The sequence below is a fragment of the Gorilla gorilla genome, chromosome 18, assembly GCF_029281585.2.
Source record: "Gorilla gorilla gorilla isolate KB3781 chromosome 18, NHGRI_mGorGor1-v2.1_pri, whole genome shotgun sequence".
NCBI classification, from domain to species: Eukaryota; Metazoa; Chordata; class Mammalia; order Primates; family Hominidae; genus Gorilla; species Gorilla gorilla.
In genome coordinates, this window is record NC_073242.2 from 87599295 (window position 1) to 87626678 (window position 27384).

Below are 27384 nucleotides of genomic sequence, written 5' to 3' on the forward strand. Positions count from 1 at the left end.
CAGCCTGTGCTCCTAAGGACTGGCTCCTGGCTGCTATATATAGAACTAAGCCTGGTGGGGGTGTCAGAAATAGAGGTTCACTTCTGTCATCACCGACCTTCCTCCACACCTTTGCAAAGGAGGAAACTGAGAGGCAGGGATTTCCGCAAAGCAAGGAACCCAAATTGCTGCCTCCTGTGATTTATACACTGCACCCCAAGCTGTAGGGGTAACCCAGGGACAAAGCTGTAACCCAAGCGGGAACATACGCCCCATCTGGGGCCACCAAAATCTTACCAGCTTCCTCAGCTGGTGGATGGGTTAATTCACGGCCACAGCCCCCTGGAGCTGGGGGAAAGGAAAGCCCAGAGAGAGGTCTGCGGAAGGGCCCGGAAGCCTGCAGGCCCCTCTGCACCCCCAACCCCACCGCCATCCTGGACCTCCAAGATGACCTGGTCCAACAGAGTCCTGCATGGAAAAGACTGGAACCCAGGGAGGAGCAGAGCCCCGCCCAAGGTCACCGGCCGAGCCTGAATAGAACCCGGTTCTCCAGGAGCCCTGTCTTGAGCTGTCTTGTCCAAATAAAATTTTTCAGGCCATCAGATTTCCGTACTCCCTGGAGTGGGACTTCATCTGGGACCAAAGGAGGGCTGGTGAGGGGTGTGGCAGGAGGGAGGAGTGCCTCGGGGCCCCGAGCAGGATGAGCCTGAGGAAGACACGGGTCCCCATGTTCCCTTTCCCGCTCAGATAATGGAGGTGAATTGAGGGGAGCAGAGACCTCCCCACCTTCAGGGTGGGACCCTGAGGGCCCAGGACACCTTTGCTAGGGGATGTCCCTCCTCACTCCTGCACAAGTTCCTCAAGGACACCCTCGGGCTCCGAAAACGGGGGGAGGGGGACGACGCCCCCAAAGGCCCCTGAGCCCCTGGTTCTTCCCGACCCGAGGGCTTTTCTCCCTCGGTTCCCAGGCGGCGACGGCGGGTAGCGCGAAGCAGCAGGCGCGGGGGCGGTGGGATGGGGATGTCTCTGCAGGTCTAAGGTTCCCCTTGGGAGTCTAAACAAAGACTAGGGCAGCGCCGTCCCCTCCCTCGGGAACCCGACGCCGCGCAGCCACAGGGGGCCTGGAGGGGCGGGCAGGGCCTCCCAGCGCACCCAGCACAGTCCGCGCGGCGGAGCGGGTGAGAAGTGGGCGGGGGCACGGATCGACCGGGGTGTCCCCCAGGCTCCACGTCGCGGTCCCCGCTCGCCCTCCCGCCCGCCCACCGGGCACCCGAGCCGCGCAGGAGGCGGAAGCCACGCGCGAGGCGGAAGCCACGCGCGAGGGACCGCGGTCCGTCCGGGACTAGCCCCAGGCCCGGCACCGCCCCGCGGGCCGAGCGCCCACACCCGCCAAACCCACGCGGGCACGCCCCCGCGGCGCACCGCCCCCAGCCCGGCCTCCGCCCCTGCAGCCGCGGGCACGCGGAGGGGCACGCGGAGGGGCTCCCGGCTGCCCGCACCTGCACCCGCGCGTCGGCGGCGCCGAAGCCCCGCTCCCCGCCTGCGCGTCTGTCTCGTCCGCATCTCCGCGGTGAGTCGGCGGCGCCCTCGCCCCTGAGCCCAGGGCCAGCTTTTCTCGCCGCCGCGGCTACTGCGCGCGTCCCCGCCCAACCCAGCCCAGCCCCGAGCACGACCCCAGCCCCACGCACGACCCTAGCCCCGCGAGTCTCGCACCGACTCGCTCCAGCCACATTTCGCCTCCGCGGGGGCGGCGCCCCCTCCTCCCCGCGGCTCCCGCTCTCCTTCCTCGCCTTCCCGGCCGCGCTGGGGACCCCCAGCCGCCGTCCGCGCCCCCCCCCACCGCGACGCCCGGAGGCGGCGGGGTCTCTTTGTTCGGGCGGCGGGCACGGGGGACCGCCTCCCACGGTGTCACCGCACCCACCCCTCGCCCTTCCTCCGCCTCCTGGAGTTCACCCGGACCAGGTGGCGGCGGGTGCCTTTTTGGGGGTGCGCGGCCATGCAATTGGTGGATTTTTTTAAACCGTTTTGGAGGGGGGAGCGCGGCGTTGGGGGCGGGAGAGCGCTCCTGGCTGTGAGCTGCTCCTCCCGCTTCGCTCCGCGCTCTCCTGCCGCTCCGCTCCGGGTCTCCCGCGCTCCTCTCCCCGGCTCGGCCGAGCGGGCTGCCCCGACGCCGCCACCCAGAGCCGGGCCGCGCCGGGCGCCGAGATGAAGGTGCTGGGACACCGGCTGGAGCTGCTCACAGGTACCGCCCGCCTGCCCCGCAGCCGGCCGCCACTTTCCGAGTTGGAGCGGACTCCGGGCGCGGCGGCCGGGGACTGGGGCGGCTCGGGTCTGAGCAGGAAGGGGTGCAGACCCCAACTAAGTCCTAGTTTTGTGCTACCTGTTTGTGTGCGGAGCCCAGCCCCGGGAGAGGACTTGAGGTTGTGGCGAGTCCCTGGCGCCGGCGTCCGGGCTGCGGGAGCACTGGTCAGGGGGCGGCCCCATGGGGTCTCTGACCAGCGGAGCTCGGGTTAGGACCCTGAAAGCTAGCTCAGGGCTCCTGCCCTCCAATCAGTGTCGCTTGTCCCCTAAGAAAGGACCCGTGGGCTTCTGGCAGGACCCGCGCCATGGACCTCTTATTTCTGCCCCCTGTGACAATCTGAGCCGTCTTTCTCTGGGGGAGAAGTTTCTTGCTGGGAGTGGAGGCGAGGCCAAGTGGCCTGGCAAGTGGGTAGCCAGATTGGACCCTACTGACTGGGGACCCTCCGCCTTGGGGCCCCTCTGGAGAAGTGATCAGTTGCCCTGCTGGAAACTCACATCCAGGAGGCAGTGGCTGGAGAGCAAGAGCGAACGGTCAGGAAGAGGAGGTGGGAAAGGGAGCAGGGACGTGGGGGGAGGATTCGAGGAGTGACTTTTGTGTTCTCCCCGGTGTGGAGAGACCCAGACAGGAGGAAAGGAAAGCAGCCCGGTTTCCTCCAGCTCTGGGACTTACAGGTGCTCCATCCGTGTATGTCAGATGAGCACAGATTCCAGTAAGTGTCCTCCGACACCTGGGGGAGGGGGCTGATCACTGCCTTCGAGGACCTTAATGTCCGATGAGGGAGCAGAGCCCCGGAGCCCTGTTACAAGGCTGGAAGGGGCAGCCGTCTGTGGGTGCGGCTCAGGAAACAGGGTGGAATCCGAGTCGGGGGCAGCTTTTGAAGACCTCGAAAAACAATTTCTGTTAAGAAGGAGGTGGCATTATGGGTTCAGGATCAAGGGAATGGCCCATGCCCTGGGGTGTGAGAGAGGCTTGATCGGGGAGAGGTATGGAGGCTGAATGGCCTGGAATGTGCGTGTGTGTTGCGGGGGAGGGGGCTAGAAGGTGGGGGTGGGGTACGTTGGGTGAGGTTTTATTAAACCGGCAGTAGCAGGCCAGGCGCAGTGGCTCATGCCTGTAATCCCAGCACTTTGTGAGGCCGAGGCCAGAGGATCGCTTAAGGCCAGGAGTTCAAGACCAGCCTGGGTAACATAGCGAGACCCCATCTTTACAAATCAATCAATCAATCAATCAGCAATAGCTCGTGACAGACTTGTAGAGAAGGAAAGGTGGAAGCTGTTCCTGGGACACTGGAAACTGGCTGGGTGCTCAGAAGTTCCAGCGCTGAGCCCAGTTAGCCACGGGGCTGGCACCCCCTCCAATCCCTTGCCAACTTTTTCTTTGTGGAGCTCACTTGAGGCAAGCCCAGCTCACCCAACTTGGAAGGGAACCGCGCAGGCCACTGAACTTGTTAACCCCCTGGAGGGAAGGCTTGCTGTTCCATGGGTGTTTTGTTTGTTTGTTTTGTTTTGAGATGGATTCCCACTCTGTCGCCCAGGCTGGAGTGCAGTGGCACAGTCTCGGCTCCCTGCAGCCTCCGTCTCCCAGGATCAAGGGATTCTCGTGCCTCAGCTTCTCGAGTAGCTGGGATTACAGGCACGCGCCACCATGCATGCCTAATTTTTGTATTCTTAGTAGAGATGGGTTTCGCCATGTTGGCCAGGCTGGTCTCGAACTTCTGACCTCAAGTGATCCACCTGCCCCTGCCTCCTAAAGTGCTGGGATTACAGGCGTGAGCCACCGCACCCAGCCCCCACCGTGGGTTTTTAGAGCTCTGCATGGTGAACAGATCTCCTGGTTCCTCTCTTCCCCCACTCTTCCTGCCCCCAAAGGGCCTGGATGAGAAATGCTCACAGGAGACATGTGTGGGGGGCTCAAGCAGGGGTCTAGGCTTTGGAGACCTCATGCACTGTTCTCTCATCTCCTGGATAGAGGAGTAAGGACCCCTCTTCCCCCACCAGATGGGTTCACCAGATTCTGGCGGACTTTCTAAGTCCCTGGCCAGGGTGGATGAGGCCCCTCTCAGTTACTGTCATCAGTCACAGGCTCCGCTCCCATTGTACCTGCAACCTGGCCCTGGGAGACAACCCATCCCCTCTGTTGCTATTTTGTGGTCTTCACAGCCTTCCCTCTCTGTCCTCTTCCTTTTCTCACAGATCAGGATTCTAACTCCAACCCCATCAGTAGCCAGCTGTGTGACTTCAGACAGGTTGCTTAACCTCTCAGACTTCAGCCCTCTCATCTTAAAGATGGAACTGTTGGCCCCTGTCTCTAAGAGATGGTGTAAGGCTTGCTGAGATAGTGTAGGCGACACACGTGGTTGGGACCTAGACCCTGGTGGGCACCTCTTGGGCCCCACCTGTCCTGGCTGGTTGGCACCTAGAGCATTTGGATCTGCCCCCACCCTCCTTTATCCCTGCTCTCCTGCATCTGTGAGATTTGACCCATCTCCCCCATTGGATAACAAGCAGGTCACAGTCCGGGAGGTGGCCACTTTATTGTGGTGGCACACAGCAAATGTTCAAGGGTTGCTGACTGAGGCTAGGCTCACACAGCCTGCTCAGCATCTATGTCTCTAGGATAATTCTGTAGAGGCGTCTAACTCCCTGCCCCAACATCAGCCTTAGGAAATTTTTACTGAATTTTAAAAACTCATATTGAAGGCTGGGCACAGTGGCTCACACCTGTAATTCTAGCACTTTGGGAGGCCAAGGCGGGCAGATCACCGAGGTCAGGAGTTCAAGACCAGCCTGGCCAACATGGTGAAACCCCCATCTCTACTAAAAATACAAAATCAGCTGGGTGTGGTGGTGCACGCCTGTAGTCCCAGCTACTTGGGAGGCTGAGGCAGGAGAATCACTTGGACCTGGGAGAGGGAGGTTGCAGTGGGCCAAGATCGCACCACTGCAGTCCAGCCTACGCAACAGAGCAAGACTCTGTCTCAAAAAAAAAAAAAATATATATTGATTTAGTTCTGTATACTTTTCACATTCTCCTATTTTATTATCTTGCCTGTCTTGCCAGTGAAGTCAGTGACTTCCTCACGTTCCTATTTCTCAGAAGAGGCAGCACTGGATTCAGAACCCAGCCCTGAGCTGGAAGTTGTCCCATATGGCATTCTAAACTGCCTGGCTTTGGGACAGTCTAATAGCCGTTCCACACTTCATTTTCCTCATCTGTAAAATGGGATCGTCGTGGTGCCTACCTGGCTGGGATCTTTGGAGATTAGGTGTGTGAGTGTGTGCAAGACGTCGAGTGCAGCTTCTGGCGGGCGGACAGTTGATGACAGTCGTGGAGCTGGCGTCCTCAGGCCGCCTCCCGAGTGCACTCCATCACTGTGCTGGGGGCTCCTTCTCCTCCCACTGTGCTCCAGTTTCCAGATTCCCTCCCCACAGGGTGTTCCAGTTCCTTCGTTGGGTTCTCACAACAGTCCGGGCCTCTCTGAGCTGTGTCTCTGGGGGACCCTACTTAGGTCTCAGGTTCCTGTGAGTCAGGCATGGCCTCAGGGGGTGGGGCCCTTCCAGCCAGACACCCACAGCTCTGACATCATGGGGAAGGCCAGGTGCCCCCTCACATATGGGACTAGAAGGAGACCCATGGGTTGTCATGCCCAAATCCAGCATGTCTTTTTGTTCTGGAGAGAAGAGGAGGCTGTTGGGGTCCTTCTGGAGGCTTTGTAAATCATGAATGCTTGTCGAGGCCATTTCCAGGCCCCTCAGCGGGGTCTTGCTGCAACAGGGACAAGGAAGGCAGGGGTTTTGGAATCAGAGGATGTGAATTTCGGGGTCTCCTCTGTGTTTCTCAGCTCCTGGGCAAATTGTTACCTTCTTTCGGCCTCAGTCTTATCAGTAAAATGGGAATAATAGCCCGCATTAACAGTGTTAGGCCAGAGCAGTTGTCTCATGCCTGTAATCCCAGTACTTTGGGAGGCCCAGGTGGGTGGATCACCTGAGGTCAGGAGTTCTAGACCAGCCTGGTCAACATGGCGAAACCCCATCTCTACCAAAAATACAAAAATGAACCAGGCTTGGTGGTGCGTGCCTGTAGTCCCAGCTACTGGGGGGGCTGAGGCAGGAGAATTGCTTGAACCTGAGATTTGGAGGTTACAGTGAGCTGAGATTGCACCACTGCCCTCCAGCCTGGGCAACAGAGCGAGTCTCAAAAATATATATATTGTGGGGAGCCAAGATGATACTTGTGAGGGAGCCCAGGACACCGTCACACCTGCACACGAGCTCATTACAATTCTCAGAGGGCAGATTCCTGGTGCCTTCGGTAGCCGGATGATTTTTTTATTTTTTAGTGTGATATGTGAAAGTGGGACACTGGTCTTTTTGCAAGTAGGAAGGCAATTGTTTCTGCGCATTGGCACTCGAGCAATATGTTTCCAAAACGGTTCAGAGTCAGAGCTCTAAAATGGCAGATTTGGGCTCTGAAATGGTCCCTGGGGAGCCTCAGTAGTGGATCTTGGAAATTTTTAAAAATATACTTGATGTGTGATTACGAAACAAAAGTTTTACCAGTTGTTTAGAATTTTGGTTTCATTTGAATACATGGAATATCTAGCCCCAGTCAATTTTATAGATGATTTTAGTGTTTGTTGGCAGATGTGTTACATATGGAGGAAACTGAGGCATAGGTTTGCCCTAGGAGGCTGAAAGCAGGACCCTGAATCCTCATTTCCAGTTCATCTGCTTCTCTGCTTCACTGGGGTGCTGTGATGTTGATGTGGGGGCACCTACATGGTTTAGTAAGGAAGCGTGGTCCCTTGGAGGAGAGGAGAGACATGAGGGTCATTGGGTGTGCTCAGGGAGGGTGGGTGTGGGGAGAGGGGCGTGCTGTTCCACTGGGTAGAGAATTATAAAGGGCAAGTTGGCAATGATGTATCAATAGCTTAAAAATATGTGTGATCTCTGACTCAGCAGTTGAATTTTTAGGAACAAATAAAGATGTGTGCAAAGGTGTTTGTTCAAGGATAGTTATCCCTTCATTGTTTATAGAAGCAAAAAAGCAAAAAAAACCCAAAAAACTGGAAACAACCTAAATGCATAACAGTAGAGCAGCAGTGCATTCATACCAGAGAATCCCAGGTAGCTACGAATTATACTGCCAAAGGTTATTTATCCATCTGAACAGATATCCCCTTAAATAGTGTAATACTAATGGTGATGACAGCTCACACGTATATGGCATTTGCTGTGCGCCAGACACAGTCTTAACCACATGCTATATGTTAACTCATCATCATAACAGCCCTAGGAGGTATGTGCTATCATTTCTTCTTTTTTACAGATAGGTAAACTGAGGCACAGATAGGTTAAGTAACTTGCCAAAGAGCACACAGATGGTGAGTGGCTGGCTGGAATTTAAACCAGAATGTCTTGACTCCAGAGTCCAACAGATGTTTCAAAACATATTTTTTGTTGGTTTGTGTTAGAAACATTCTTTTTCAGTGTCTAGATGAGCATTGGAAAATGAATAAAAGGGTATACACAACACATTAACAGTGGCTTCTTCTGTTAACAGGATTGCCTGTGGTTTTTACTTTCTTCTTTTTGGTCTCCTGTTTTTCTCATTTTTCTCAGTGAATGTGTGTTACAAGAAATTCAAATTCTGTTTTTAAAAACAAAAAAATTCTCCTCTGAAGGCTAATTTTTTAAAAAAACAAAAAATTAATGCAAAGCACTAGATGCAGACAAAAACCAATCCTGTGGGAATTCTGAAGATGAGCTGGAGTCCAGTGGACAGAGAGGAAAAGGCCAGGAGGAGGAGTGGTTCAAGGTGGATGTGAAGTTGGCTTTCCTTGAAGTCTAAGGAGGAGGAACCAGCAAAGTGAAAAATAGAGGCAAAGGTGGAGCCATGGGAACCTTGGAAGGAGGCTGTGTTGGGCTGAATAATAGCCCCCAAAGATATCCTAATCACTAGAACCTGTAAATGTTACCTGATGTGGCAAAAGAGATTTTGCAGTCATGATTGAGGATCTTGAGTTGGAGCTGTTTTGCAGAATTATCCAGGTGGGCTGTAAGTGCAACCACATGTGTCTTTATAAGAGGGAAGCAGGACTGGGTGCGGTGGCTCACACCTGTAATCCCAGCACTTTGGGAGGCTGAGGCAGGTGGATCACCTGAGGTCAGGAGTTCAAGACTGGCCTGGCCAACATGGCAAAACCCCATCTCTGCTAAAAATACAAAAATTAGCCAGGCATGGTGGTGCGTGCCTGTAATCCCAGCTACTAAGGGGGCTGAGGCAGGAGGATCGCTTGAACCTGGGAGGCAGAGGTTGCAGCGAGCCGAGATTGTGCCACTGCACTCCAGCCTGAGCAACAGAGCAAGACACCATCTCAAAAAAAAAAAAAAAAAAAAAAAGAGGGAAGCAGGGGATATTCAAAAACAGAAGAACAGGCGATATGATTGCTTCAGCAAGAAGCTCTGCTGTTGGACTTGGAAGGTGGAGGAAGGGGCTACCAGCCAAGGAATGCAGCTCTGGAAGCTGGAAAAGGCAGGGGAACAGATTCTCCCCAGAACCTCCGGAGGGAGACAGCTTACCAACATGTTAATTTCAGCCCAGAGAAATTGATTTTGGACTTCTGACCTCCAGAACTATAAGAGAATGAATGTGTGTTGCTTTTTTTTTTTTTTTTTGGAGACAGGGTCTTACTCTGTTGTCCAGGCTGGAGGGCAGTGTGGCATGACCTCGGCGTGAATGTGTGCTGCTTTAAGCCACCAATTTTGTGGTGATTTATTATAGCAGCCACAGGAAACCAGCAGGGGTGTGTGCAGATGAGACTCAGGCCTCGGCCTGCACTGAGAACAGCACGGTGGGTTGGAGTCTGCAAGCCTCGTTCTGATCACTCTGGCTGTGTGACCTTGACCTGAGCCTGGCTTTGCCCCCAGGGTAGTCGCGGGATCAGCTGGGAGAACACCATGACACTGTTATATAAACTGAAGAGCATCACACAAACCTAAGTGGGATGAGCACTTCCACCCAGCCTAGCATAAACCTGGTCTCCTCACAGAGCCAGGAAAGCTCTCATCATACACCACCCCCTCCCCGCCTCTTAATCCTCAGTGCTTTAGCTTCCAAACCACAGGTGGAATGGATCCGCCAGCCAGAGTGATCAGGTGTCTTAAGCCCCATAACAAATACCCCTGGGGACCTAGATGCTGCTTCAGTTCACCTGTTGGCGGGGGTGGTCGGGCAGGTGCTGTGTGCCTGCTGATAGTTCCCACCCTAGGCAGTGAGCTGGGGAAGGTGGGACCCCAGCCTCTTTGGAGGGGACAGAGGGAATATTTCTGGGATGTCTTCTCCCAGAGTGTGTGAGTGTCTGTGTGTGAGAGAGAGCAGGGAGTGGAAGAGTCCCATAACCAAGTCCAGGGTTTGCAGTCCCTAGGATCATACTCTGTGCACCCCAAATTGTTTCCTCACAGCTCTAGGGGTGCCAGAAATGGCTTTTAACAATATTGGCCACTTGGTGTTCTGGAGGATAAATGTGCTGTTGGGGCCTGGGCTCTGGGATAGGGAGAGGGAAGCCAGCGGGCTCCCCTTTAAGTTTTTGGAAGAGCTATCGCACCAGCCTTTGCCTCATCCATAAAGGAAGTGCACTCAGCCTACTGCTCCCAAAGCCCTTACCAGCTGCAGAGTATTCACTCTGTGCTTGGCCTATGCGGACGGAGCAGAGGAGCAGTTGTCAGAGATGACCCAGAGGTCCCCTGCAACCCACAACCCAAGGTGAGCACCCAGGAGGATGACCAGGGTGGCCTGGGGGTGCTTTTCCCCATCACAGCTTAGGGTCCATCTCTGAAAGTGCCTGGGTGGGGAAAGGCTGAATTACCCTGGAGTGGAGCATGCATGGTGTTGCCATTCGAGTGTGGTGGGAAAGGCCTGCTGTCAAGCACGTAGGGCCCTCTGACCCCGCACTGGGGCCCGGCTGCCTGTGTGTGATTGCCAAAGGGAGAGGCGGGATGCTGGCTTCACCCGACCCCCTGGGACCATGCAGGAGAGAATAACTTAGAAGTTACGTTAGGTCTCTTGGGTGCAAGTGACAGAAACCGAACTCAGACTGATACAAAGAGAGGAAGATGGGGTGTCCCCGGCCAGCACAGTGGACACAGGGCCATCGGCCTCTGTTTCTCTCTTCCTCATTCCTACTAGTTTGGTTCTCTGGATTGGTTGAGCTCTAAGTCAGGCCCTTCCTCGCAAGGGCAGTGTGGTTGCTGGCTCACAGACCGTCCTCCTGAAAACCCCATTGCTGGGGAAGAGCTTCCCCTCTCCAAGGATTCCAGTAAAGGCCTTCGAGACCGGGCCCAGGGCTCAGTCCACTTGGTTTCCAGGCCACCCAACCCCTCTGTCTCCTGCCTCAGTGGCTTCTCATTGGCTTTGCTGCTTTATCCTCATTGTCTTCTTTGGGGCTCAGTGCTGGGACATCTTCTTCCCTGTCCTCATTCACTCCCTAGATGACCTCATCTAGTCTCTCTATGATGTTATCTTTGAAGTGACTCCTCCCAAGGTTCTGAAGTACAAATTGTTTTCTAAAAACTGTATTATGTATTATCCTTCCCTCCCCTCCCCTCCGTTCCTTCTCCTCCTTCCTCCCTTTCTCTTCCCTTCATTTCTTTCTTTAGAAAGACAGGGTCTTACTTTGTTGCCCAGGCTGGAGTACAGTTGCCTGATGACAGCTCACTGCAGCCTCGACCTCCTGGGCTCAAGCGATCCTCATGCCTCAGCCCCCACCCCTAAGTAGCTGAGAACACAGGCATACATCACCACACCCAGCTGACTTTTAAATTTTTGTGGAGACAGGGTCTCACTATGTTGCCCAGGCTGGTCATAAACTCCTGGGCTCAAGTAATCCTCCCACCTTGGCCTCCCAAAGTGCTGGGATTACAGGCCTGAGCCACCGTGCTAACCTGAAGCACAAACTCTTACATCCACCTGCCCATGGGGAGCTCCACCTGGCTCAGGTCTAAAACCACACCCCTCATCTTTCCCCCAAACCTTTTCTTCCCAAGGTCTTCCCTAAATCATAAATGATAACCCTATCCTTCCATAGCTCCACCAAGTCACCCTAACTTCTCTCTTCCTCTCCTGCCCATGTCTGATGGATCCGTGAGTCCCCCTAGCTTTACCTTCAGAACATACCCAGAAGCTGAGGACTTCAGCCACCTCCTGCACTCCCGCTGTGTGGCAAGCCAGCAGCACCTCAATAACTGGTCTCCCCATTTCCACCCTAACCCCCAGCTCTGTTCTGCACATTGCAGAAGGAGGGATCCTTCATGATGAAAATTGTATCACATCAGCCCCCTGCTCAAAACCCTCCAGTGCATGTTTATACTCAGAGTAAAAGCCAGTTTCCCTAACAACCTTCAGGGCTGAACGGGACCAGCACCCCAACGCTTACCACCCCTGTCCTCATGTCCTCCCCTCCTGGCTCACTCTGCTCCAGCCACCCTGGCTTTTTTACTTTTCTTTTCTTTCCCTTTTTTTTTTTTTTTTTTTTTGAGAGAGAGTCTCTCTCTGTTACCCAGGGTGGAGTCCAGTGGCGTAATCTCAGCCCACTGCAACCTCTGCCTCCCAGGTTCAAGTGATTCTCCTGCCTCAGCCTCCCAAGTAGCTGGGATTACAGGTGTGCACCACACACCACACACCCGGCTAACTTTTGTATTTTTAGTAGAGACGGGGTTTCACCATGTTGGCCAGGCTGGTCTCAAACTCCTGGCCTCAAGCCGTGCGCCTGCCTTAGCCTCCCAAAGTGCTGGGATTACAGGTGTGAGCTGGCTTCCTTTCATTTGCTTGCCTGACTGGCTTCCTTTCATTTGCTCAAACATGCAGGCACCCGCCTCCTGGCCTTTGCGCTTGCTGTTCCCCCTGCCCTGAGTGCCCTTCCCGGACGTCCCAAGGCTCGCTCCTGGATCTCCTTCAAGTCTTGCTCGCATCCCCTTCTCAGCAGGTGGCTTCTCACTCTTACCACCCTGTTTCACATCCCTCTCTCTCCCCTCCTGTGAAGCTGCTTCCTGCATTGCTTAGGTCGTCTGACACTCTGTGAATTTACTTAGGTTTGTTGATTTTTCGCCTCCCCCCCAGCACCCAGAAAGCTCCCGAAGGTAGATACGTTTGTCTGTAATGGTCAGTATTTTATCTCCAGTCCTAGAACACAGTAGGTGCCAAATCAGTATCTGGTGAATGAATAAATGACTTAGGCCTGGGCCACTCCTGGGGTATGGACATTCGGGCCCAAACCACAGGTACTGAGAATGGGGAAGGGAGGTTTCCCAAAAGGAAACCCAGTGCTGTTAGGAGAAAGGACCTTGGTGTCAGGTGGGGACCAATGCAGGTAGCCCCTTCTGCAGACATTGCATTTGAGGCAGGAAAGCTCTGGGAGTTGCTTGGAACAGAGTCCCTCTCTGCCAGATGAATGTCATTCCTCAAATGCTAATAAATTAGGCATTTCAGAGAAGTAAGGGGCTTTCCGTGACAAAAATGCCCAGTAAGAAAGATGCCCCTCGGGCTCTCTCTTTACTGGAGACTGTATTGCAGACTCCTGTGCCAGAGAAGTTTCATTGACTCAGTTTACCTGTTTGAATCTTGCACAAAGATCCAGGATATGTGTATCTGGGAAATTTGCCAGCTTGGGCAAAAATACACAGCTGAATTGAGTGAGGCACCCGTGTAAAAGGAATGCGAGAATTCGTGACAAAAAGTGCCAGTTGCTTTTAACCTTTTAATGTAGGTCATGGTTACCCGTGTCAGTACAATTATTGTGAGCTTGTGAGGTGTGGGTTAGGAGGGGCTGGCTCACTGGTTTAAACTGCCAAAGAGAATGGCATCATGGATTGTGCTGCCTGCTGGAGAGAGGAAGTTGCAGGTTTGCTCTAGCATTTCCCTGTTTTTCTCTGGGAAAGCCCCACCCTTTCCTTTTTCCTTGACTTCCTTTAGCACGATAGGGTGGGTCTCCAAGAAAAATATCCCAAGTTCAGATTAGCTTCAGCTGTGTGTAACAGAAAACCCATGGTAATAATAAGCAAGATAAAAGTAATTTTTTCTCTCTCATAACCAGGATCTCAAAATAGAGGATTCCCAAATCATGGCTTCATGATTCTCAGGTATCTTGACTCTTTATTTCTATATCACTACTTTGCCACCTTTAGAATCCTGCCTTTGAGCCTAAAATGGCTGTTCAAGCTCCTGCCATCACATCTGTATTCCAGCCAGGAGGCAGGAGGAAGAGTCAAAGAATGGCATGTCTCCCCCCTTTTTTTTTCAGACAGAGTCTCACTCTGTTGCCCAGGCTGGAGTGCAGTGGCACAATCTTGGCACACTGCAACTTCTGCCTCCCAGGTTCAAGTGATTCTCCTGCCTCAGCCTCCCAAATAGCTGGGGTTACAGGTGCTGGCCACCACACCTGGCTAATTTTTGTATTTTTAACAGAGATGGGGTTTTGCCGTGTTGGCCAGGCTGGTCTTGAACTCCTGACCTCAAGTGATCCACCTGCCTCGGCCTCCCCAAGTGCTGGGATTACAGGCATGAGCCACTGCGCCCAGCCATGTCTCCCCTTTTAAGAACACTGCCTGAAAGTTACATGCTTCCATTTACCTCTCACTGGCAGAACATCACGTCATCATAAACAAACTTTATTCCCATCATCCACCTACTCATCTAAAATATGGGGATTATTATTAAGGAAGAAGGGGAGAACAGATATGGGGGGATAATTAGCAGTCTCTGCTGCAGTAGGACTCTTTCACTGGTTCCTTATAGAAGCTGCCTAAATGGAATGTGTTATTGGAATTCTAGTTCCATCTGGCCTTGCCCTTGGTCTTAGAATGAGAGGCCTGTTGTGTCTATTGTAATGTCTGTGCTTAACACCTGGAGCCATGTTGTGTAGAGAAACAGAGTTTACAAGTTGGTGCTGTACATCACCTTCTTACTTCATGAAAGAGCTGTGTTATGTCCTTTCTAAGATGCACCTTTTTTTTCGTACTTTAACATCTCTAAGATTGGGATGCATCATACAGTCTCTGTTGGCAAGGGGGGCCTCATGCTGTTACTGCCATCACATGAACATCAGAATTTGCGAGTGGATGTCAGCAGCTCAGAAGGAAATCCCAGAGATAGTAGTAGAGCATCCTTGATGCTGGAGAAGCCCAGGCTGTGTGGAATAGCACAGCATCAAAAACTCCATGATAGAGAGATTAAGAGACATTGGACTCGAAATGTGAAAAGGAATACCTTAAACAATCTATTTCAATTATATTTTCCTTTTTAAAAATTTACAAAAGTGATAGATGCTTTTTTAAAATCTGGATCTAATATATTCTAAAAGAGTTCTTTCAGTAAGTACAAAAAAACCCCTGAATGACAGGAACTCATCATAGGGGTAGCAGTTCTGACACTACTTTGTATGTATCCCAGGAATGAACAAATAAGCAAAAATATTATGGATGAGAGCCAGGTTTCTCACCACTGGAGAAAAACAATTGCAATCAAACGGGGGAAGCTAGAATGCACTCTGTGGTGTTGAATTAGAGTTAAAGGGATCAGTATAAATTCCAGATTCCATATATATGATATATATGTGATATATATATGTGTGTGATATATATATATGTGATATATATATATGTATGTATGTGTGTGTGTTAGTATCTTGCATACATTTCATAGCTCTGCCTGCTAAGAGGGCCTAGACCGATGACACCCCAGTAGCAATGAGCACACCTGGTGTCCAGATCTTGATTTCTAAACATCATTCTCCAATAAAGGGAACTAGGGCTCCTTGGAGAAATGGTTGATTTCATGGTTGAGGCAGAGAAAGTACAAGATGAGTTTAGAACATGTAATGAGGCTAGAATATTTGAAACTCAAAAAATAATGGGTACATGTTGAAAGCACAAAAGAGCCACCTTAAGGGAACTCCCAATGGCCAAGCCTGGCCCAGTTTGAACAAGGAAACAAATAATGATAGCAATGGCTTTTAACCCACAGGGTAAAATAAATATCCATGAGTCCATATTGATATAAATAAGTAATTGAATAAAGGAGGAGAAAGGACAACTCTTTCTTACAGGATAATTCCAATAAGTGTAGAAGAGATTATGGAAATAGAAAATTATCTTCTTCCTTTTCCTCAGCAGGAAAAAAAAAAGAAAATTATCATTAGGCAACCACCAAAGTAATAATTGCTCTAGGCAAGAATCAATAGTTGTTAAAATTAGCAGGGGTAAGGGGGGTGGAGGGGGTGGGGAAGTATGATGAGACATAGGATGTTTACATAGTGTCAAAGTATCTTCCCACACTGCTTACAAAGGGAAAAATAGTAACATTTCAGTGGAGAAACCTGGCAGAGAGCTCCTTATCGAGGGATCAAGGTTAACGTCCTCTGTAATAAGACAGATTGACATCATGTGCCTGCTGATACAAACTGAGAAGGGCACCTCATTCTGTCCTATTCTTGCCAAAAATGTATAACCTCAGTCTAATCATGAGAAAACAACAGACAAACCCAAAGCGAGGACATTCTACTGACTAACTGGCCAGTACTCTTCAAAAGTGTCAAGGTTGGCCGGGTGCAGTGGCTCATGCCTGTAATCCCAGCACTTTGAGAGGCCAAGGTGGATGGATCACGAGGTCAGGGGTTTGAGACCAGCCTGGCCAACACGGTGAAACCCTGTTTCTACTAAAAATTCAAAACTTAGCCAGGCATGGTGGTGGGCACCTGTAATCCCAGCTACTTGGGAGGCTGAGGCAGGAGAATCACTTGAACGTGGGAGGCAGAGGTTGCAGTGAGCTGAGATCGCGCCATTGCACTCCAGCCTGGGTGACAATACGAGACTCCATCTAAAAAAAAAAAAAAGTGTCAAGGTTATAAAAGATGGGCTGATAAACTGTCCCATTTGGAGGAGGCAAAGGAGGACATACCAACTAAATACGATGTGGCATCCTGGGTTGGGTCCTAGACCCAAAAAAGGCATTATTGGGAAAGCTGGTAAAATATATGTACGTTCTGTATATTACTTAACAGTGTGTATCAGTGTTTAATTTCCTGGTTTCTCTAATTGTATTATGGTTCTGTAGCATGATAACATTGGGGGAAGCTGAGTGAAGGGTATGTGGGAAATGTCTGTGTTTCTGTGCTTTTTTTGTTTTGTTTTGTTTTTGTAATTTTTTGTAAGTCTAAATATTTTTCAAAATAAGTTAAAAGGGGGGAAGTATTATGTCTTAATTTCACTGGCAGTGGTTTTTTTTTTCTTATTGATACATAAAAATTAGTGTCACTCGTAATCAGTGATATCTTAGATTTGATAAAATCTGGTGTATAGGATTAAAAAAAGAATCTCCCTTTTATACCCTTCTAAACCCATATCCTTCCTCAGAGAGAAGCATTGTTACAGTTTACCCTGAATCATTTGAGGATTTTTTTTTGGAAGTTGCCAATATATGTACCTGTTCAATGCATATAATTTTTACATAAATGAGATTATTATTATTATTTTGAGACAGAATCTCACTGTGTTGCCCAGGCTGGAGTGCAATGGCGCGATCTCGGCTCACTGCAATCTTCACCTCCCAAGTTCAAGCAACTCTCCTGCCTCGGCCTTCCAAAGTGCTGGGATTACAGGTGTAAGCCACTGTGCCCGGCCATAAATGGAATTATTTTTACACATTATTTGGTGACATGCCTTTTTTTCTTAATTGCATATTTTAGAATGCTTTCCCACTCTGTTTGAGTGGAGCTGCCTTGTTTATTTAATGGCTGCATGGTACTCCAGGGTGCAGATGTTCCATAATTTATTTCACCATCCTCCTGGTGCTCACTGAGGTGGTTTCCATATTGTACTCCTCCACTCGGCTCTGCAGTGAGCACCCTTGTGTACTGCCTCTTAGTGCACACGCGGATGTTTTTCTTTAGAATAAATACCTAGACACAGAATTGCAGAATTGACAGATATTTGCATTTAACAGACTACCAAGTTGTTCTCCAAATAAAGTTGAACCCACTGCCATCCAGCCAGCAGCATGAGTGTGTGCCCACTTGCCCAGAACCTCACCAGCCTTGCACATGATCAATCTTTTAGTAAGTTGTGGTCTGTGTGAAGAACGATTCATTCATTCATTTACTTACATGATTGAACAGAAATGTTGAGTGTCTGCCCTGTGCCCAGCACTGTCATAGACACAGGGAACATCCGAGCGAACAAAACAGATGTAGTTCTTGTCCCCTAGGAGTGTCTGAGAAGCAGTGGTCTGAGCAGGTCATGTTGCTCATTGTTTCACGTGCATTTCTCTGACAGCCAGTGAGGCAGAGCAGATGCTTTTCCTGTGTTGTTTCTTCTCTGAATTCCTATTCCAGACCTTCGCCCACTTTTCCATTGAGTGCATAGTATTTTCTTTCTCCTTACTGAGCCCTAGAATGGGAGTGCTACTAAGTCTATCCCCTTTAGGGCATTTCGGCAAAGCCGGTGGGGAGACTGGAGACACAGGTAGGATTTGAGAGGAAGGAGAGAGCCCAGACCAACCTGCAGGAGGTGGGGAATGTGCAGAGGCTGCATCTGCCCCTCCGATTTTTTGTTTGTTTGTTTTTGAGACGGAGTCTTGCTCTGTCACCCAGGCTGGAGTACAGTGGCACGATCTAGGCTCCCTGCAACCTCCGCCTTCCAGGTTCAAGCAATTCTCCTACCTCAGCCTTCTGAGTAGCTGGGATTACAGGTGCCTGCCACCACGCCCAGCTAATTTTTGAATTTTTAGTAGAAACAGGGTTTCACCATGTTGGCCAGGCTGGTCTCAAACTCCTGACCTCAAGTGATCTGCCTGCCTTGGCCTCCCAAAGTGCTGGGATTACAGGCGTGAGCCACCGCACCCGGCCCTGCCCCGTCCAAGTTTTGTGGCCAAACTCACTGCCCTGGAAGCCTCTTGACAGCCAGCCCTGTCAAACAGCCTTGTACCAGAGTGGCCTCACCACCTTGGTGGTGTGCATTTGAATACTGCTTTATGCCTATAACTGACATTGGAACAGTGGCATTTGAGCAACAAAAATGTTTATCCTGTGCTTTCCTATGGCTTCTGTGGGCAGGTCAGCCATGGAGATTTCTGGCCTGTCCTCCATCCATTTTACCAGTTATTAAGCCTTTGTGTGTTTGGACTCTGATAGGGTTGGACAAATGAACAAGATCAGGTCGCTGTCCTCTGGGAGATGACAGTAGGGAGATTAAACCACTCATCCATGCATCAGTGGGTTAGCAAGATGATAGAGTCCCAGCCTGGCCAACATGGTGAAACCCCATCACTGCTAAAAGTACAAAAATTAGCTGGGCGTGGTGGCAGAAGCCTGTAATCCCAGCTATGTTGGGAGGCTGAGGCACAAGAATTACTTGAACTCAGAAGGCGGAGGTTGCAATGAGCTGAGATTGTGCCACTGCATTCCAGCCTGGGCAACAGAGTGAGACTCTGTCTTAAAAAAAAAAAAAAAAAAAAAAAAGATGATAGAGTCCACACATGAGCATATGAGCTCCAGACCCGGACATTATGGGTTCAAATCCAGGTTCCATCACTTACCAGTCGTAATACCTTGGGCTGGTTATGTCACCTGTGTATGCCTCACTTCCTCAGCTACAAAATGAGGACAATAATAGTACCTACCTCCATGAGGAGTTAGGAGGACTAAATGAGCTTATACATGTAAAATGCCTGGAACATAGCATTCATTAATATTAAGGATTGTTTTTCATATTGCTCCCATTGTAGGGATATGATGGGGAAAGGCACTCCAGGCAGAGGGAACAGCATGAAGAAAGGCATGTGCTTCCCATGGGGAGGATGCGCCTACTGAGTCAGCCCGGGTCTTTAGCCAGGAGTGCCAGAATCCAAATATGGCTGCCTAAGACAGTGGGAATGTGCTGGGGGTGCGTTCGTGCGTGCGTGCGTGCGTGCGTGTGTGCGTGTGTGCGCGCCATGCAGGGTGGTGGTGTGGTTGGTGGAGGCATAGGGATTCACAGGCTCAACCCAAGGAAAAAGCAGAACTGGTCAAATTCAAGTTTGGCATAAATCAAGGAGCCCTACCTAGAGAGGGAAATGGAGCCTGGGCTGGAGAAATAATGTCCCCTGCATCCTCCTGTCCTGCCACCCACCCGGGGAGGCGGAATGCATGTAGGCAGGTGGGAACATGCACTCTGGGTCCCCTCCTGGGTTGGCCACGGGAGGACTTGCACCAGTCAGTTGCTCCTTCCTGTGCCTCTTATTTCTCATCCGTGAACTGGGAATCCTGAGGGAAGATTGAGCCCCCATCCCTGCCCCACCCTCAGTGCTGTCCCAGGCCTAGGAGATCAGGATAAGGACAGGGAGAGAAATAAGAGGGTCCAGCTCCCTGGACAGTTCCAGACCCCCTATATAGTGCAGTTGGAAGGTGATTCCCCAATTTCCGGGGTCCCAGATTTCTGGGGCTTCTTTTCCTACCAGGCACTGGTGTAGCGTCAGGTAGGGTGGTGGCCCGTGTACCACTGAGCACCAACTCTGATCCAAGCAGTAGGGATACACCAGGCCCACGGCGCCTGGGTGCAGAGGCCTGGACATGAGTCACATGCTCCCACTCGGCCACATCATTCCTTTTCCATGGTACGGACCCCTCCCCCAGGGTAGAGCTGGCCAGACCTGGGTATGGCTCATTTCATTTGCCTGTGGCATTTCTCATAATAATGGGACCTTATAACTCAGGAGTGTGGCATACTCAAGGCAGTGTGGACCGGACCTTGACCCTGACCTGTGGGTCCCCTTCACCCCTGTGGTTGAAGGAACACCAGCCATTCCACAGTTCTACCTCTTTTCTTGTTTGGTCTCTTCCTGTCCCACAGGCCTGTTTCCTCTGTCTGGCTTCTCCTGAGTCCTCTAACTTCACTCCATTTAAGTCTTGCTCTCTTCTCTTTCAGTTCTAGCGTTTCTCACTGTGCAGCTGTGGGGGGTGGAGTGGGGAGTGATCCTTCATGTGTAGCACTGTCCCCACATCGCATGACCCTTCTCACCCGTGGTCCCTGGGCACTGAATGTAGGACCCCCAGTCACTGAGACCACCCAAATTCTCCAATGGATTTTCATTTTTTTTCTCCTCTTCTCTTTTTCCTTCCCTCCTTCCTCTGTCTCTTTTCTCTTTCCCTCCCTCCCTTCCTCCCTCCCTCCCTCCCTCCCTCCCTCCCTTCCTTCCTTCCTTCTTTCCTTCCTTTTTTCCTTCCTTCTCTCTCTCTCTCTCTCTTTCTCTCTTTCTTTCTTTTGACAGAGTCTTGCTATGTCACCCAGTGGAGTGCAGCTCACTGCAACCTCCGCCTCCCGGGCTCAAGTAATTCTCCTGCCTCAGCCTCCCAAGTAGTTGGATTACAGGCACCCGCCATCACGTGAGCCCAGCTAATTTTTGAATTTTTAGTAGAGGCAGGGTTTCGCCATGTTGGCCAGGCTGGTCTCGAACTCCTGGCTTCAAGTGATCCACCTGCCTTGGCCTCCCAAAGTGCTGGGATTACAGGTGTGAGCCAGCGCGCCCAGCCCCCCAGTGTATTTTCAAACACTCCCACCATCTCCTACCACTGCTGAACTTGTTCTCCCAATTCAGCAATTGCTTTTTTCTGTAGGATGTATAACTACTGCTGATCAATTTAAGCATTTATGGGATAGTTCCAGGAATGACCACAGTCATGGCTTCTATTTTTAACCCTAGTAAATCAGGGGGTTCACCTGGCTGGGGTCTCAGCATGGAATCACAGTTACAGAAGCATAGCGGGAGAGGCCTGCCGGCTGCATGGTGGGAGCTTAGTGCTCCTGTTTGCCTTATTAAAAAAAAAAAAAAAAAGGAGAAAAAACACAAATCAGCAACCAGAAGTAATTAAACTGAAATGCAATTCCTCTTAAGGAATCCACGCCACTAACACAGCGCAGGAGCCCATTTCCACACTCCCCGGTGCTCTTTTGCCCTTGAGGGGCCTCTTACATGTCTCTGTCCCCCAGCCAAAGAGGCCATTTCCTCTCCCTCATCCCCTGTACCATCCCTCCCCTATGTACATCAGCTTAGCCCCTCATGCAGCTATGAATCTGTCCTCTAACAGAAACAAGAGGAAAAAAACAAAAAACAAAACTCCAAAGTTATCTTAAATCGGCAGGGAAAGGCAAGGAACACACTGATCACCTATGTGATTTTTGTTCCATTCAAATATGTACAAAAATCTTTCAATTAAAAGGCATTTTAGGTTGGGCATGGTGGCTCACACCAGTAATCCCAGTGCTTTGGGAGGCTGAGGTGGGAGGATTGCTTGAGCCCAGGAGTTTGAGACCAGCCTGGCCAACATAGTGAGACCCCATCTCTACAAAAAATGAAAAAAAAAATAGTGGGCATCTGGTGGCACACACCTGTGGTCCCAGCTACTTGGGAGGCTGGGGTGGGAGGATCACTTGAACCCAGGAGTTCGAGGCTGCTGTGAGCCATGATTGTGCCACTGCACTCCAGCCTGGAGTTTGCTTAGAGCAGAGCCAGGGTTTGTTTTGACCAAGACCCTGTCTTTGAACAAACAAAAAAGGTCATTTTTACACTTTGGGAGGCTAAGGCAGGTGGATCACCTGAGGTCAAGAGTTCAAGACCAACCTGACCAACATGGTAAAACCTCATTTCTACTAAAAATACAAAAAAAATTAGCCAGGCGTGGTGGCAGGTGCCTGTAATTCCAACTACTTGGGAGGATGAAGCAGGAGAATCACTTGAACCCAGGAGGCAGAGGCTGCAGTGAGCTGAGATCACGCCACCGCTCTCCAGCCTGGGCGACAGAGTAAGAATACGTCTTAAAAAAAAAAATTTATATATTTATTGTTTCTATTGTACCTCAGATTTCTCTGAGGTGGGCAACATGCTCTCATATTGCAAATAAGTGAGGCTTTGAGTGATTTGCTCAAAATAAAGCAAGCCATTGAATGATAGAGGAGAAATGCCAGCCTGGTTTCAGTGGCTCCAGGCCTTACCCCTGAGAAGTAGAAGCGTTAGGATTTATCCCAGGCCCATTTGGTGTGTACAGCTTCTGTCTGCCCAGGCCCAGGTCCCTGCATACGCGTCTCCTGGGAGAGCTCTTGTCTTTGCACCGGGAGCTGGGCAGGGCGGCTCCTGTCCCTTTAGGGAATAAGAGATCAAGAAGGGGAAAAGCATGATGGAGTGGAAAGAGCCATTGCTGGCCACTTCATAGACCCTGGCGTTTGCCCACCTCTGTGCTACTTAACTCCTTGGAGACCTTAGCCAGGCTTCATTAGTAGGACTCTCATTTTCTTATAACTTATCACACAGCTTCTTAAAAAAAATCATAACTTTCTTTTTTTTTTTTTTTTTTTTTTTGACGGAGTCTCGCTTTGTCCCCAGGCTGGAGTACAGTGGCGCAATCTTGGCTCACTGCAAGCTCTGCCTCCCAGGTTCACGCCATTCTCCTGCCTCAGCCTCCCGAGTAGCTGGGACTACAGGCGCCCACCACCATGCCCAGCTAATTTTTTTGTATTTTTAGTAGAGACGGGGTTTCACCAGGTTAGCCAGGCTGGTCTCTTAACTCCTGACCTCGTGATCCACCTGCCTTGGCCTCCCAAAGTGCTGGGATTACAGGCATGAGTCACCGCGCCCGGCCCATAACTTTCTTTAGAAGAAACTTCTCTGCCACCGTGCTGTGGAAATGTCTGCTCTGGCGTCTTTCTCGTGGAGCCCCACAACTCCAGCCAAGCCCTGGACTGTCTGTTTTTCATGGGCTGAGACATTCCCGGTTCTCTGGATGATGAGGTCTCTCTCTGCCCCCTTCCCCGCCACCACCTCCGTCACAGGCCATCTGTCCCTGCACTGCCCACTCTCAGCCCTTTTAATAGCATGGCCCTTGGGGAGGATGGTGTCCAGGGTGGTTTCATAACAGGCCGGGGAAGGGGGGCTACAGGGATACCCAGGGCTACTAAGGGGTTTAATTGAGATGGGTGTTCAGGAAGGCAGGTGGCTAAAATGTCCTGATGCGGAAGAGTTTTCCAAGGAGGGGACCCTTCTTTCAGCTCTCCCAGCCCCCACACCCTGGATGGATGGGTGAGTGTGCACACATCAGAAAGGATGGAAATGGGAGCGGGAGAGCCTCGAGGATGCCTTTCTAAAAATACAGCCCATCTGCATTGTGTTAGCTGGTTTCCTCGGAAACCACTGGGAGCCGGGACTCCAGCATGGCACGTGCGCAGGGACCCAGGCCTGCTTTTTCATTTATTGTAACAGGAATTTCCCCATTATATTAAATAATCTTTTATTATTGACACACAGTTCATCTTGTACCCTATTGATGGACATTTTTTTCCAATTTTTTTCTGTGTTATAAATGGCACTGTGGTAAGAATTCTTATAGATAAATTATTTGTTGCCATCTCTGGTTTCCTTAGGCAATTTCTCCACGGGAGAGGATTGCTGAGTCTGAGAGTATGAACCTTTTAAATAGTTTTAATTCATTTGTAAAACTGCCCTCCAGAAAGATATGTCCATTTATATACTTACAAGCCATATAAGAAGGTGCCTGTTTCAGTGCACCTTTGCTAGCGATGTAAACTTTGCCAATGCCATTGGCAAAAAAAGAAAGAGCTATCCATTCATTCATTCATTCGAGACATGGTCTTGCTCTGTCACTCAGGCTGGGGTGCAGTGGTGCAATCATAGCTCCCTGTAGCCTTGAATTCCTGGTCTCAAGTGATCCTCCCACCTCAGCCTCCTGAGTAGCTGGGACCACAGGCTCTCACCACCACACCCAGCTACTTTATTTTTTTCGTAGAGATGGGGTCTTGCTATGTTGTCCAGGTTGGTCCTGAACCTCTGGGCTCAAGCACTCCTCCAGCCTCAGCCTCCCAAAATGCTGGGATTATAGGCATGAGCCACTGTTCCTGGCCAAAAAAAAAAAAGTATCTTAATTTAAATTTCTTTGACTTCTAGTGAGCTTGAATATTTTTCCATGTATGTACTGGCCAATTTAAATTCTTTTATGAATTTCTAGATTATGTCCTTGGCTAGTTTTTCTCTTGGTGCATTCTGACCTCTGCCATCCTGAAGTTGAGGGATGGTGGTGCCATTCCTAGAGGAATTGTGGGGTCCTGGGACCCTCTGTCTTCCTTCCCCCACCACTGGCTCCTACACACACACACACACACACACACACACACACACACGCACGCCTGCATGTATGACCCATTCTTCCTCTGAGGTTCAGAAACCCCTGGGGTTTCCCAGCAATTAGGGCCCGGGCCCACCCTCTGGCAGCTGAGCAGCCCCTGTGTATCACCCCTCCCTGTTGGTGGCCTGGACTGAGACCTGCACCGCCTCTTTCAACATGACTCGGCCTGCCACACCACCAGGGCCTCTACTCCCACCCACCCCTCCCTGGCCCATCTTCACAGAGGCTTGTCCTGGGAGTCCTCTGGGGAGCTCTCAGCTCTGTTCCTCTCCAGTCTCTCTATCCTCCAGAACCCCACTGTCCCCTTCAGACACCAGAGGCCCTCGGCAGGGGACTTCTGTCTGCATCTGACCCTGTGTTTGGCCTCCCTGCACATGCCCTTCTGCTTCTCAATAAAGGCAGAATTTTACTTGTAATTGTTTTAGGAATCATGATGTTGCTTTTCTGTTTTATTTGGAAACGTTTTAATTTTTAAGAGCAAATAATAGGCCGGGCATGGTGGCTCACACCTGAAATCTCAACACTTTGGGAGACCAAGACGGGTGGATCACTTGAGGTCAGGAGTTTGAGACCAGGATGACCAACATGGTGAAACCCCGTCTTTACTAAAAAACACAAAAATTAGCAAGGTGGTGGTGCGCACCTGTAATCCCAGCTACTTGGGAGGCTGAGGAAGGAGAATCACTTGAACTCAGGAGGCGAAGATTGCAGCGAGCCAAGATTGCGCCACTGCACTCCAGCCTGGGTGACAGAGCGAGACTCCGTGTAAAAAAAAAGAAAAACGGAAAAACAAATACTATAATGGTATCCCTCAAGCCAGACAGGCGGGTCTTGCAGATGGAGGCCTGAGGGCCCTAAGTGCCTGAGTGGGCTGCGCTTGGGGGCGAGGGGGACAGTGCATCTGGTCTCCGCGCTCCCGCCCCAGCCCCGACTTGCGCTGTCCTTCTCCGCCCGGGCGTCCCCGCCGCAGCAGGCCTCAACCTCGCCCTCCCTCCCTAGGCCTCCTGCTCCACGACGTGACCATGGCCGGGCTGCAGGAGCTGCGATTCCCTGAGGAGAAGCCGCTGCTCCGGGGCCAGGACGCCACCGAGCTGGTGAGTTGGAGTCGCGCCTTTGAGGTCTTAGGGCCGAGCGCGCCACCTCGTGGCCAAGAGGGAGACCGCGTGCCTTTCCTGCAGCCGACCCTCCCCAGGGCCAGCCACCCCGAGAAGCCCTGTCCCTGCCTGTGGGGGGAGTTCCGGGAGGCCTGAGTGTCACCCAGACCCAGCCAGCCTCACGGTGGCTTCAGCCGTCTTTGAGGCTAAAGGCGCCACAGGAGAGTTATCCCGGCTTTAATGACGAGAAAACCGAGGCACAGAGAGGTGAACCCAGTTGGCCAAGCTCACACAGCTAGTGGGGAATGAGGCCATATCAACCCCTGTTTCTGGACAGCCCAGGAGCCCCAAGTGCTGGCTCCAGCAGGGCATGCTGCTCCCCCGTCTGTGCGCTCTTTTCCTTATCTGCCTCCCAAGCCTCTGCGGCACCTGGGCAAGTCTAACCAACAGTGCCACCCGGGGCAGTGGGACAGAGGCATCACAGGTTATGATTTTGTCCCAAAGACCCCTCCGTCAAGGGACAAGGCATTAGAGGCCAGAGTGACTTTCATGCCACCCTTTTTTGTTGTGACAACACCCTGTCCACCTTCCCTTTCCCTCCCTCCCAGTGCTGTCATACTGGTGACTGTGACACAAACCACTTTCAAAAAGTGTGGGTTCCCTGCTTGTTGGATTCTGAGGCATCAGGGCTGGGGTCCCTGCAAGTTATGCTGCCCAGACCCCCTTCTTTTACAGATGGGGAGGCCAGGAGCCCAGCCCCTCAAATCTGCAGGGCACTGTAGTCTGCCCTGCCCTGCCTCCCCAGCCTCCCATCACCAGGAGGGGAGCCCAGGAGCTACTGAGCAGCCAGGATTGGAACTGTGCAGCCAGCCAGGGATCCAGGGATCCAACCACATGAGGTTGCAGTCCTGCCCCCAAGAAGAGTACAGTGTTATCTTCCAGACAGAACCTTGAGTTAACTGATAAGACCTGGCTTATCCGAGGGCAGCCACGGATAAGCTGCCCTGGTGGGGTGGTGACTGCACATTTTTCAAGCCCTTTATTCTAAGTTTACTTGCTCCCTGGTCTGAGCCTCCATCAGCTGCTACCCCAGGATGCTTGCAGAAGCCTCCTTGCTGGTCTTTTTGCTTCTGCCTTTGCTCTGTACCCTTTTAAAATAAGCCATGAGCTGGGCATGGTGGCTCACACCTATAATCCCGGCACTTTGGGAGGCCGAGGTGGGCAGATCACCTGAGGTCAGCAGTTCGAGACCAGCCTGGCCAACCTGGTGAAACCCTGTCTCTACTAAAAATACAAAAATTAGCCCGGGCGTGGTGGTGGGCGCCTGTAATCCCAGCTACTCAGGAGGCAGAATCGCTTGAACCCGGGAGGTTCAACCCCAAGACTGCACTGCTGCACTCCAGCCTGGGCAACAGAGCAAGACTGTCTCAAAACATAAATAAATAAAAAATAAGCCATGTCACTTCTCTGCTTAACGAGCCATCTCAGTCAGACATGGGACCCAGGATGCAGTCTGCACCAGCTCCCCCGCCTGTCTCCCAAGCCTGTTCCCAGCTTACTTCTCTCTAGCCTCCTTGAACATGCCCATCATATTCCTAGTATATCTGCTTGGGATTTACTAGCCCAGAAATATGCGGGGCTGGCTCCACTCCTTGTTTTATTCAGGCCTCTGCTCAAATGCTCCCTCCTCAGAGAGTCCCTCTCTAACCCCTGGGTCTAATATTGAAACCCCAACACGCTCTGGCCCTGGCCGTGTCACTTAGCCTGGTGTCTGCCCCGCCCCGCAGGTTCCC

At 51.3% G+C, this 27384-nt stretch overlaps 1 protein-coding gene across 19 annotated transcripts in view; it reads left to right on the plus strand.

The window, feature by feature from the left end:
• The first annotated feature begins 1403 nt into the window (after nt 1–1403).
• The window catches only part of NDRG4 (NDRG family member 4), a 49015-nt gene continuing 23034 nt past the window's right edge, over nt 1404–27384 (plus strand). For 6 of the 19 annotated variants that reach the window (XM_055364431.2, XM_055364432.2, XM_019011843.3 and 3 more), the window contains exons 1-2: nt 1922–2221; nt 25497–25591. In XM_055364431.2, the coding sequence (XP_055220406.2) occupies nt 2185–2221; nt 25497–25591 (132 nt within the window). In that variant the 5' untranslated portion in view covers nt 1922–2184. Of the gene's footprint in view, nt 1550–1622; nt 2222–2863; nt 2991–25496; nt 25592–27384 lie in introns of those variants that run through there. The other 13 variants (XM_055364428.2, XM_055364429.2, XM_055364430.2 and 10 more) reach the window with 10 other exon arrangements.